This window comes from Marmota marmota, unplaced genomic scaffold (assembly GCF_001458135.2).
Source record: "Marmota marmota marmota unplaced genomic scaffold, marMar, whole genome shotgun sequence".
Classification (NCBI taxonomy): Eukaryota; Metazoa; Chordata; class Mammalia; order Rodentia; family Sciuridae; genus Marmota; species Marmota marmota.
In genome coordinates this window covers 2,231,203-2,244,942 of record NW_025999990.1, presented here as the reverse complement: position 1 = coordinate 2,244,942, position 13,740 = coordinate 2,231,203, and the positions used below count along the sequence as shown (strand labels likewise).

The 13,740-nt window shown below is 37.8% G+C and overlaps 1 protein-coding gene and 1 long non-coding RNA gene across 17 annotated transcripts in view; one reads left to right on the top strand and one right to left on the bottom strand.

The window, feature by feature from the left end:
* LOC125617699 overlaps positions 1 to 13,740 on the bottom strand; it is a 97,859-nt gene that overhangs the window by 5,263 nt on the left and 78,856 nt on the right. The gene's annotated exons all lie outside the window — the stretch shown is intronic.
* Positions 1 to 13,740, top strand: part of Mast4 (microtubule associated serine/threonine kinase family member 4) — a 555,412-nt gene that overhangs the window by 485,083 nt on the left and 56,589 nt on the right. For all 16 annotated transcript variants that reach the window (XM_048806078.1, XM_048806082.1, XM_048806083.1 and 13 more), the window contains 3 exons: positions 5,428 to 5,585; positions 7,445 to 7,520; positions 9,623 to 9,832. In XM_048806078.1, the coding sequence (XP_048662035.1) occupies positions 5,428 to 5,585; positions 7,445 to 7,520; positions 9,623 to 9,832 (444 nt within the window). The remainder of the gene's footprint in view (positions 1 to 5,427; positions 5,586 to 7,444; positions 7,521 to 9,622; positions 9,833 to 13,740) is intronic.

Here is a 13,740-nt window from a genome sequence, read left to right as displayed (position 1 = left end):
GGACACAATACCTTTATTTTATGTATTTATTTTGATGTGGGCTGAGGATCGAACCTAGTGCCTCACACATGCTAGGCAAGTGCTCTAACACTGAGCCACAACCCCAGCCCCTTCCAGAGCACCTTTAAAACTGAACTGCTAAAATCTGCTGAATTACTAAATACTTTCTCTTATAGTGTTTTATCGAAGAGAGGTCATTTATTTTCCAAATATTATTTCCTTTGTTGTAGTATATGAATATATTGTCCTTTGAGATTATTTTTGAGAAACATCCTAACCATCTTGAGAAGTTCCAGTGGCTCATCAGTCTCACATCTGTAAAAATATTGAATGGCATCACCAAATAAAATTGTCACTAATAGTGGAGTCATCATTGGTCTTTATGACAGTAACTGCTCACAGCTCCACATTGAAAATATAGAAAACCACAATGTGAAAACAAATGCTGAAATCAATTGACAGGAAAAAAAAAAGTTTTTTTTTAAGTTCTAAGTGCCATACTTTCCAAGATCTTTGGGTATCTTTATTTAGAGCCAAACATGAATAAATAGATGCTTGGCTTTCTGTTCTGTGGCTTTCTTGTACTTATTCTCATTTAATTCTCCCTAGACTCAAAATTTAAACTCATGTTTCCCGACTTCAAATTCTTTTATTTCAGCCCTATCAGCTTGCAGTGCCTTTAGTGGAGTTTATTATAGTTTGGATGCAGAAATCTCTTTTGCAAGAAAAATAGCATGCAGGACCTCTCCTTTCCATCTCTGGTATATAGTACACCATTAAAAAACAAAACAAAACAAAACAGAATCTGTAAAGGGGTAAGTTATGTGGAATTTGAACTACATTGCATATGAATAATTTTTAAAATAACATCTTTAAAAGTACATATTATGAGGTAGAACTAGTCTAATTTCTAAAGTACTGGGGTTCATTGAGTCCTGGTAACAATAGCTGTGATGTAGTTGCTTCCGTCTTTCTCATTTTATGGATCAGAAACTCAAGAGGCTGTTTATCAACCCCACACTTACCAATATGAATACAACAAGTGGTCTAAACCTTATCTTTTAGCTATTTCTAAGACATTTATATGACATTTCTTAAAACAAACTTTGTAATTAGAAAGTTTAACATGGCCATCAAAAAATTTAAAAAATAAATAAATACATAAATAAAGTTTAACGTTACCATCAATCATAATGGAGCCACTGCTGTCCCTAACTTCTATAAAGAAGAAGTTACCTGGGATGGTTTTTAGCCAAACACACCTACTCTGTTTTGAACACTTTCTCTCTCTAGCATTTCTCTTATTGAAGAAGGTGATATGTGGTTGTTGATATCAACATTCCTCTGTTTTCTGTCAAAATGAAAATTTAACTTCCAAGATGTTCTTTTGCCAAAAATCTGAAGGAGTAGTTTAATCTGTGGACTGGAGGTGCCGTTGCATAAAAGCACAGCTCTCTTTTCTCCTTATTGGTTGTTGATAAAAGGGATGAGCAAAAACTAGAAAAGCCAACTTTCTCTCTTCTTCATTTTATCTGTGGTCCTGTCCTTTAAATATTAGAGCAAAATTTGTGTAAAACTGCTTAGTAGTTACAGTATCTTCTTTCCTAACTCTAATGTGCATCACTCTTAGATGTCTCATTAACTATTAGTCATTTAGCCAATCAAAAATACACTTCACTTATTTTTAAATAAAACTATAGAATATATACAGATAAAATTATAAGCCTTCTGAAAATACAGTTTAAATTTTACAGATAATTGCATTGTTAGCTGAACTCCAAAACTGCTTATGCTGAAATGTAAACATTATTATATCATTATCCTTTGGGTATGATGAAAACTGTAAAATTGCCCACATGTTAAAAATGCTATATTCTGAAATTGTAAGATTTGGTCATATGAAGTCAATCAGTCTTTCCAGAGACTATTTAGTATTGAAACTCTCTTAGCATCAAATTTTGCGGTTAGAATTAATTTGTGGAACTTTTCCAAGATAATATTCAGATCATAATTTTAATTTTGAAGTAAGTAATGTGGAATTGCAGTAGTTAGAAGACATTCCTTCATATATTTCCCACTAGATAAATTATTTTCTGCTGAGAGAAAGAGTGGAAATAAGAATATAAATACTCATAAATATGAGGTATGACTGTAAAATTATATTGCTTTTAATAAATAACAAGTAGAAACTTAGGCATGCATATGCATACTATCCTTTGCAGAATGGTTATCTTGAGAGAGTAAATGCTTATTTGAAATTATATCATTACTCAGAACATGTATTTGGAACTCTCATTGCCTTGAAAACTGGCAGAGTTTTTTTTGTGTACATCTTCATTCTTTGAAAAGGGATATGATTTATACTGTAGTCAAAATCATATGCAAATTAGTTGGAGAACAAGACTCAGTGATACCACATTGAGAGGAATATGAAAAAAATGAGACTTAATTTACTGGAAAATTCCCAAACTAATTCTTGAAACTCTTCTAAAAGTGGTATCTCAACACTGTTTTGACTAACAGAGAAGAACTTTTTCAATAAGCATTTGAGAGCAACCTCTGGTGGAACATTCTTGTAGTTCCAGCAACTTGGGAGCCTGAGACAGGAAGATCCTTTGAACCCAGCCCGAGTACCATGAATAGACCCTGTCTCAAAAAGATAGCTAGCTAGCTAGCTAGCTAGCTAGATAGATAGATAGATAGATAGATAAAGTCTGTGAGGCCCATGGACAGTGGAGACTGCATTTGAATCCTTCTGTTGCCCTGGGAACTCTCTTCTCTGGCTTTGAAGTTCTCCTCTGAGTCTCTCATTTCTGCTGAAACTGAACATATACTTATGTTTGTCCAACAAAACTCACTTTGGGGGCCCCATTTAATACCTTTTTATTCACCCCTCCAGGCCATTTCACTATGCTGCTATTGTCCTCATTGCCCTGGGACCATCCTTTTGGTTTGGCCCTAAGTCCAGTTATACCTTGCTCATTCCAGCCGAGATGAAAAGAACTCTCCCCAGAGAAGCTTCCCACTTCCCTAGTTCTCCAGTACTAGGTTAGGACAGCCCCTGTAGCTTTACATCACCCAGTTTATCATGTTCTCTGTCACTAAACATGGGCCACATTGCTTAAGAGGTTATGTAAGTTATATGATAAAATTATTTTTAAAATTCTAATGTTTAATAGCTGTTACCATTTTGTTACATTTGCTACAGCTGTTTTAAAAGACATATGTTTATTTTGTTTAATAAATGTTAAAGATATCACCAAAGCCTCTCCCTCCCTATTCTCTCTCCTTCCTTCCTCCACAGAAGACCCCTCTCTGTAGTCCATTTGTATTGTTCTTGGTGATTTGTGTGAAATTCTTGAACCTGCTGTGGTTTGGAAGATTAACCTTATTAATTTTTATTTTTAGATAAGTAATGTGATCTCTTGTTCTTTACATAGTAGCCCAATAGCAATTGGGCCAGCGGCTTAGGATAGAATCCATTACTATTTCTACAGCAACTTGAATCAACATTCACACTCAGTGGATTAAATAAATATTTTAAATAGCTTACATTTGAATTGATACTTTGCCATCCAAAGTGATTTCTTTAAACTTATGAACAAACTTTTGGGTTTTTCAGTCTTGAGATACAGGAATGTAGACATTGATTTATCTGAGACATATGTATAATTTTTCTGAGTGTTGAACCTGGGGTTTCACATATTCTAGGCAGGTGTTCTCCCACTGAGTTGCATCCCCAGCACTATGTATAGATTCTTAAATCTCTTGTTCCATTTGCTAAATTCATTGTCTTTATTGTTACTACCACCACCTCTCTCCTGCCTGAATTGATTTTTTTATTATTTTCCTGAATTCTTGAATTGACTAAGGTCATATGTTTTATTTTTTTCATAATGAACATATTTAAAGCTGTACCTATTTATTCTGAATAAAGCTTTGTGTTTATCTTCTAAGTCTTTCTAGTAGTGTTCTCATTTTTATGGTTTATAAAATAATCTCATTACACTACAAAAGTGCCTCTTTGTCTCAGTCTGTTCTTAGTAAGGCATTTTATAATTTCAAGGTATTTGGATATTTTTAGTCTCTAGCCGTTGTTTCCTAGTGTTACTGCATTGCAGTGCGTTGGTATTTACAAAGGTGCTCTTAATGTACTGACAGGTTTGGTTTTTTTTTTTAAATAAAGCCTTCTAGAACTGACATTTTCAAATGAGTGGCGTCTTTCAAAATATGCTTATCTTAAACCATGTTTCCACTTAACAATTTCTCGATCTCTTGTATTAAGAATGCTAAGAGTTTACCTCTCACTAAAACTGCAAACTGCTTTATAGCTGTATATCCCAGATTGATTTAAAGTGGTGCTATTTAGCTGTTCATCTTTTCTACCATACCATGTTCTAGGTGTTGAATACTTTCAAAAAGCAAAACAGCCAGGTACAGTGGTGCATGACTGTAGTCCCAGCTACTCGGGAGGCTGAGGCAGGATCACAAGGTTGAGGCCAACCTGGGCAACTTAGTAAGCCCTTGTATCAAAAATTTTTTAAAAGGCTGGGTATGTAGCTCAGTGGTAGAGCACTTCACTGGTATGTATGTGAAGCCCTGAATTCAAATCCCTAGTAACATTAAAAAAAAAAAAAGTGATAGCCTCAGTGGGGGGGAGGGGGGCAATTACAAAATTTAAAAGTATGATCTTACTGAGAAAGCTTCTTTAACCTTTCTGTTTTACCCATGACACATATTGATGGTAGTGGCATCAAAGGACAGCATGCATTCTTTTTGTGGGGGTAGGTACTGGAGATTGAACCCAGGGATACTTAACCACTGAGCAACATCCTTAGCCCTTTTTGTGTTTTATTTAGAGACTGGGTCTTGCTGAGTTGCCCAGGGCCTCACTAAATTGCTGAGGCTGGCTCTGAACTCGCATTCCTCCTACCTCAGCCTCCCTTGCCTCTGGGATTACAGGTGTGTGCCACGACACCCAGCAACATGCATTCTTAATAGAGATTTCACCATGTTATTCCTGATCTCACATCATATCATTTGTTATTTACCTAAAATCACAGTGTTTAGTCATGAGAACAGTATAAGTGAGGCTACCATACTCAGGTAGGAACTAATCTGTGATACAACGCACCCAGCACTCAAATTGCACTCCACCTCTGCTTTTTCCCTTTGGCTTTACCTGGGTTCTTTTTATTGTCTGAGCCTGGTTTTATCCAGAGAAGAAATTATCTTTTGGGAAACTGTCCTTATAGATAAATGAGATATAGAAGGTAAACTGACCCCTCAGAGAAAATGGTCAGAAATATAATTAGGCCGTCCTTGTAATTATAACACAAAAAGGAAGCAATATAAAATGTGGGTATCACCCAGGTTTGGTGCTTTGTTTTAGAGACAGTCTTATAACTTTATTTTGGTTTGTTTCAGTCATCCTGCTCCTCCCAGGAGAAGTTGCATCAGTTACCATACCAACCAACGCCAGATGAATTACACTTCTTATCGAAACATTTTTGTACCACTGAAAGCATTGCCACTGAGAACAGATGCAGGAACACACCCATGCGCCCCCGTTCCCGGAGTCTCAGGTGTGTGTGGGCCCGACCACAAATTTATGTCCTGGAGTATGTGTTTTCAGCCATTTTGAGTGAAAACCTTTCATTTTTTAATTCATATATGAGTTAACTAATCTGTGAATTATCATAAACAGAGTGTGACTTTTCCATATAAAAGATGACATTGTTAATTATCATTCTGTGGCACTGTCTTGTTTCTTCTAAATTTTCATAATTTGCTAATTACTACTTTAATGGTAACGGTGATGGCCTTAGGGGGCTACCTATAGAAACTTGTAGCCATTAGAAATTTTAAGGCAATCTATCACAGCTCCAAGAGCAGTTAATATTAAATGAAGAGGAAGAAGGTTGGCCAAAAAGGAAGGAGGGTATTTTTTTCCAGATTCCATATTATAAAAGCCCACCCTAATCTTTTGATTCATTGGTCACAGCATAAGTCTTACCTTCTCCAGGACTCTGAACAAAATTTCAGCAGTTTGTGTCTCCTGAATTTTGTGGATGTCAAATGTAATCTACTATACATTGGGTAGGGACAGGTTTTTTTTAATTTTTTTAATAACCTTGTTTCTAATAGTATATATCACAGTCTGTTTCTTCAGGAAGCAGATTCTAAAGTACAGATTCCTGTCCAGAATGTTCATTAGGGATCCTTTTGGGAACCAACACTTTTGGAAGGGAAAGGAGAAAGTGGGACTGGGCAGAGGCAGTTCAGCTATAATATAGACCCAAGTACCCCTGAGGAACTCACAGGGAGTTGTCCCTGGGGCCAGATGGCCACAGTCATTGGTTTGTTATTGAAACACCCTGGGAAGGATATGGCACTCTAAGAAGAACTTTGCTTTAGCCAGATGACTCCTTGCAGCTGGGCCATCCTGGAAGGGTCTAACAGGTCAGCATTTCCCCTTACAGCACTCCAGCTGCTTTGGCAGCAAGTCCTTCTTAGAAGGGAGTCATCCAGTTGCCCATCTCATTGCCCAGTGACAACAGATCTTGACACTGTGAAACTGGTATACGTTGACATAGTAAGGATGTAATATAAAGAAAGTCAGGTGTTCACCAAGTATAGCCACATTGATAATTGTGGGGATATTTTAGAATATTCTGAGATACAAAATAAAAGATAAGTTGTACCAGTCCATCTAAGGGACACTGTGTTTTACTGCCATTTTGTTTTGTTTTCTTTTATTAAATTCCTGGCATATCTTGTACAAGTTGTACCTACCCCCAAATGTAAATACCCTAACGTTGTACACCAGGAAGGTCACAAATGGACTACTAAAATACAGGGGAAAACAACAGTGTATGCCTCTGTTTCTTAGTGTATATAATGCCTACCTCAGCATCCCAAATACATATTTGCTAGGCTAGAAAATGGATTTCACTTACGACACCTGTGCCATGGAGAACTCTCAGCCCTCTCCAGTGGTATGTGGCCGAGCGCAGGTGTATGATAAAAGTGTGAAATTACACTGTTAAACATGTCCTGGATGCTGCTGCTCATGGCTGCCCTATTTTGCATGATAGTACAATTCATTAATAGGTTTCTGCAACTACATAAACTCATACTACATGTAGAATATAGTCTCAGTTTAAGAATGTTTTCTGAACTGGTATCATATGATAATGTTTTTTGTGGCATTTTATTTTTTGAGCCTGCTTTTTGAGTCCTCTTCACAATGCCTCTGTGTTTGTGGGTATGTAAGTGTCCACATGTACTAATGACTGATTTTATTGGTTTATTACCTAATACAGCAAACTTTCCATGTAAAGGTTGCATTGTACTTTTGATGCAACTCACTGTTTATAAATAAAAAGCTTATTTTCATTTCATGCTGTGGCAGGTTTAAAAGGATAATTTGCTTTGCTTGCAGCCCTGGACGTTCCCCCGCCTGCTGTGACCATGAAATAATTATGATGAACCATGTCTACAAAGAAAGGTTCCCAAAGGTAATGAATTGAATGTAAGATGTGTAGCATCTAAATGAACAGGCAACATGGGTTGAGCATCTGTAAGGTGATTTTGTCATAGGAAGTAAGGGTCCTATCCAGTAATGATTTGCATTAAATAGCACTGCAGCTTTCTTAAAAAGGGAAAAATTTTAAAAAAACAATAACAACAAAAAACATTAAGCTAACAACTGCTGAGGACTCTCCACTCTGTGGGTGCTCTGAACTGGCTTTAAAGTGAATGCTCGGCTTGTGCCCCATGCCTAGGTGGGCCTGGTGCAGGGAGGGTCTGCTTTTCAAAAGCCCCTCCGCCCTTTGTACTCCTTGTACCTGTGTTCTGGACCTGCTACTGTGTTGTCAAGTAGAGACCCATTTTCTCCCTCTGAAGCTATAGATTGGTGTGACATCAAAGTTGTTTTGCTTTTTAAACCTTATTTTCCTTTTCTGCGACTTCCCATCTCTTTAGCTGTGATATTTCTAATTCCATTGCTAAAGAAAGGAAGGTACAGTTGCAGTGTTCCTCAGTTAGGCTGATAAAAGGAATTTGATGGAGCCAGAGTACAGTTTGTCCAAGGACTGTAGCCAAACCCCTTGCCTGCAAGGAGCTGCTCTCCTGTGGTCTCCTGTCACTTTGCCTCACCTCTGTGTCTTATCCACCAAAGTGTTTCTGCACATTTGGGAGAAGGCAACCTCTCCATATCATTCCGGTACCTCACCCAACCTTTTGTTGACCCAGGCATAAGAACAAAGGGAAATATTTGGTTTCATAAATCAGGAATAGAGTACTTATTATTTGTAATGAACCCTATATTGATGTCATTGATTGAAGCTGTTTTAGCTATTTATCACATGTCCCTTGCTCACTAGGGAGACAGATACTTACCATGGCTAGTTAATGCATGTTCAAACCTTAGAGGAAAGCAGGAGAAAGGAGGAAAGGGAATCCCCCTTCATATATAATTCATGCTACCCAGGAATATTGATCAGGCAGCAGGTGATCACAGAGAAGGAAATGAAAGTTGGAAAGAAAATTTTAGCTTTATTTTACCAAAGGAATTCCCTTGGCATTTTGCACAAGATGTAGCTTTTTGAGGGAAGGATAAAGATGATACAAGATGCTTGCTCCTTGTTTATTGAAATCTAGCCAAGAAAACAAATTCTGGGCTCATGCTGTGGAACTGGAGCAGCAGTCCTGAGTTTTGAGTAAGTAACAAGAGAAGAAATATTTGATGTTTTTGACAGTCTATCCCCAAAAGCTCAAGATCTAACATGAAAGCACAACAATTCCAGATATCATTGGAGTTATTTTAAGAATCTTATTTTGGGGGCTGGGGCTGTGGCTCAGTGGTAGTCCACTTGCCTGGTATGTGTGAGGCACTGGGTTCGATTCTTAGAACCATGTATAAATAAATAAATAAATAAATAAATAAAGAGCTATCAACAACTAAAATTTTTTTTTTTTAAAAAAGAATCTTATGTGGATCATTTTATATTTGATGGGATATGGAAAAAGAGGGATTGGCAATTCTGAAATATACATTTTCACTTAAATACCTTGAATCCTTATTATCTTTATTCCAAATGATGAGATGGGGTGGCCCCTTCCTTCTCCTTCTCTCCCTCCTCTTTATCTTCTACATCAGGTTTAGCTTCATAGCAAAATTAAGTTAAGTGCAAGGTACAGAGATTTTCCTTACTCACCCTGCCCCCGACACGCCTAGCCTCCCCTATTATCAATATGCCCCACTAGAGTCCACATTTACATCACAACACTTGGTGGTGTGCAGTCAGTGGGTTTGGACAGATGTATAATGGCATATGTGTGCCATTATTATATCATGCAAAAGTGAGGCTTCTACTTTTTTTCCCCTCCAGTATGGGGATCAAATTCAGGGCCTCTCACGTGCTAGGCAAGCATTCTGCCACAGAATTATTAAACCCCCAGGCCAGAATTCAGGTTTCTTTTACATTTACATTTTAGAATTCTGTTTAACATCTTGCACAGATCTCTGAAAATGCTAAGGAAGCATGATGGCTGAATTGTTTACATGTGTGTCTCCATATGTTACACCTGTGTGTGCATGTGTGTCTTCTCTGAACAGGCTACAGCTCAGATGGAAGAACGTCTAAAGGAAATTATCACCAGCTACTCCCCTGACAACGTTCTTCCCCTAGCAGATGGAGTGCTTAGTTTCACTCACCATCAGATTATTGAACTGGCTCGAGATTGTTTGGATAAATCCCACCAGGGTCTCATCACCTCACGATACTTCCTTGAATTGCAACACAAATTAGATAAGTTGCTACAGGAGGTAAGATCCATGCACCATGCATATAAAGTTTTCTGATTTGTTTTGCATTTCCCCTAGAAAAAAGATATTTTACCATACCATTTGCTTACAAGTGGTAACTATGAGATGGCGTTCACATTCTAGGGAAATAAAGAAGAGAGAAAAAACCAACCTGATTGCTACTTGCTATAAGTTGATTCTGGTCATTATGTAGAGTAATAGAAAGTTAATGTAATAACCTTTACAGGAACCTTGGGACTCAACAATCTATGACTCTGGGATAAGTGGATTTTGAAGGATTTTGAAGCAGTGATTCCCCCACCCCTTACCCATAAAGTTAGAAATTGCCTGAGCATATGTGTGTTATTTGATGGTGTGCTATCTAATTCTAATATCTGAAAAAGCTAAATGGAAAATTGCTGGCTCCTTCCAGGCTATGAGTCCTATTAATTAACCTACATGTGGTGTTGGGTAGTAAATGGTAACTTATATTTTCATTAGTGTCAGTTCTTCTTCTAACAAAATATCCAATTTCCAAAATGACAGATAAAAACAGGAACTGTCTCTGCCTAGCACTTGCATGCCTAGCTCCTGATAACACCCAGGACAGGAAAGGAATGTTTGTGGTGGAAAGGAATTACTGCATAATATTGCTCTTCTGACTGAAATTGATCAGCCACAGCCTACAAGTGAAACCTATTTAGCCTATATATTTAGATTTATAGTATTTCTCTATCTCATAGGACATAAATTATGCCCATGTAAATACAAGCATAGGTGGTTTTCTCTAAGCATGAATATATAAATATTCACACAAAAATGAAGTAAAATACCAGCATCCCAAGTTTTGAGAAATCCATCTGTCCTTGCCCCACAGAATTTAGTTCTGGCAAGATAAGACTATTCTTCTCTGGCTAGAAGCCACTATTTTTCTTCCCTTTCTCATCCAAACTCACAGAAGAGTTTTCTCTGCTCTTTTGCCATTGTTCACATTTCAACCTATTGCAGTCTACTAGAGCAGTGCCTCTTAAACTATCTTTGGGGGTGAAAATATTGTTTTTGATTTTTATTGTCAATTTCCAATTTGCCGTGGACCAATTCTCCCATAAACTAAAATGAAAGTGAATTTACAGGAAAATGGTCATGCCCTTGGGTGACATGGCCATGTAAACTTGCTTTAAGAGTTGCTAAATTCTTATTCTCAACAGTTGGCTTAGCTCATCACACACTAATAACGGTTCATTGACTGGCACCAGTCTGCAGACACACTTTGAGTAGCACTCTGCTGGAATATACAGACTCTGGGCAAGGATCTTACATGCTTTATCCAGGTAGGATGGTATGTAACACATAGAAGGACCCAAATATTAGTTGCATGAGTGGTGTCCTCTCACCCACCAGAGGCTGGTAGAGCCCCTAGCCATTTTACTGGAACCAGTCTATTCTGCAGTATTCAAATTCTTTTCCCTCTTTATCCCTTTAACATATTCTTTTATTCTTGGTACCTCTCTGACCACTTCTTCGTGGCCTCTTCCAACTCATATTTTTCTACAAATTAGTTTGCCCACAGTTTCATCCTGGTTCCACTCCTTCTGCTCTCTCTTCTGGAGATATTGTTGACTATCTTTAATGAAAGACATATGGACTCCAGTGGTTTCCAGTCCATATCTCAGGCCAGCAGTGTTCTCTGACATTTCAGATTTGTATGTCTGCCTACTCAATGTCTTCCCACTTGGAGAGCCCTGCAAAGTAGCAGTGGGCAACCCACTCTGTCTGCAGCTGGACTCAGCATTTCCTCAACGAAACCTGCTTCTTTATTCTTTGCCTCCATTATTGACACCACCATCTTCTCAGTCACATGCTAGGACTCTGAGTCCTACTAGACTGTCTCTTTCCCTACATGTTGCAGCCACTGGACTCTCATAGTTTTCTTCTTAAATATTCTCCAACTTTCCCCTCCTGTTCTCCTCTCAATTCCTGACTTGGACCCTCATCCCCAATGATCTGCTTTCCTCCAGGCCTAACCCTTAGATCCGCCACCCTTCTGTGCAGCTGCAAGGACATTGGTCTAACACTCCCCAGTGTTCTATTCTATCTACAGGTAAAAACCATAATATGGCCTACTGCTTGTGTCCCCCTGGGTGCATACAGTGCACTATAATGATTATCAGGGGGTCTCGCTTTACTAGCACACAGCGGGCTCTTTGAGGAAGAGGGGTCATCTCTAACTCCCTGGTGCATGGCTGGTATTTATTCATCCTTAGTAAGCTGGAAGAGAGAGAAGAAGGAAGAAAATACATATGGCATGCCAAACATTTGATCTATGATTATGGAGCATCAAATAATCTAATTTTTATATTCCTTTTAATTAAATCAGCTTCTTGGAAATGCTGGCAACACTATGCTTATTACTGTATACGTGAATACCTTGGAAACTATGTTTGTGAAATGGTGTACTTTTGAACAGACAAGGCAGACCTGAGAGAAGCTCTGCAGTCAGGCTCTGTGAGGTTTTCCATCCTGGATTCTGCCATTCTGTCCCAGGATATTATCATAATCACCAGTGTAGTTCTGTTTTTTATTCCTTTGTAGGCACTTCCTGAAAGGGGTAGAGACTTGCTATCCATAGCTATTTATATTATAATCCCCTTCTTTCATTTCTGTATGACAGACTTGGCAGATTGCTTCATGGCAATTAAAAATAAATCTTAAAAATTTCAAAACTCATGTGAATGGGCTGTATGAGAGATGAAAATTGTTGAGTTTTAGAGAAATTTCTCTTCTGGCTGAGAAGCATTATACTTGGGTCACAAAGGTCATTGTTAGGTAGGGGTAAGAATGTTTTCTTTTTCATCTTCATTGAGAGTTTCTTTCAGTATTTTTGTAAAACTTAAATCTATCTTCAGAGTCACATGTATAGTGGCCTTTGGGAGTTTATAGCTAATCTGTCACAGAAGAACTGTCCCCTTCTAGCTGGAGCCTGGTTATGGGAACTTGATTTGGTTTCTTCTGGATACAGTTGTCAGTTCCCGGCTCCAACCCTCTGCTAACAAGCCTCTCTCCCCACCAAGCCTCTCTCCCCACCTTCTTTCCAGTTGTCTGTCCTTTGCATAACCCAAGGCAAGGCTCCCCTATGGTTTGAACTGCTTGATTTAACTGATGCCTTTGAAAGTCCTGAAGTCTAGGTCAATTCAGATGCATGCTTTCCTGTCTCTCAGGTCTCCTTTTCACCAAGGTGTGTTTACTCAAAGAAAATACACAGGAAACTCTAACTTACTCTCGAATCTGGGTCATAGTGTTTTTTACAGTCGCCAACAGGTAATATATATTGACCACGGGTGTCCATTAGTACCCCCTTTGGCCTCAGCAAGCCAGGAAACAGTTTCCCTTGTCAGGTTAATTTTATTATTTCATTTGATGTTTTAACAAAGTTCTTCTTCCTCTATCCCCCACTAATGATATGGGTAAAATATTATTTGAGCTAATATAACTCATATTTTGGGCCTTGGATGTGACTGATAATTGTTAGAAGTAAGAAATTGGAATGATTGTTTTTATAATTTTTTGAAATGGAATTTATGTAATCTGAATGAGTATTTTTAAGTTTTTTCACATATAAAATTCTCATTTCCCTTGGGGAGAAAAACACACCAAAATGTATTCAGGCTTTTTAGACGTTTTTTATATTCCTGGATTAATAAAACAATATTATAGTAGAGAGAAACTTCAGTGGTCAACCCAAATTCTCACCAGGAAGTCAGTGATTTTTTTGTTTGGTTTTGTTTTTTACTTTAGGGGTTTTTGTTTAATTAAGGATAAACTATAAAAAACACACATAACCACATTTCTGTGCATTCATTGTATTTTCTAAAATCTATTTTCATTGCAAAATGCATATTGGAAAAAAATTTTTTAAGATATTTTTCAAT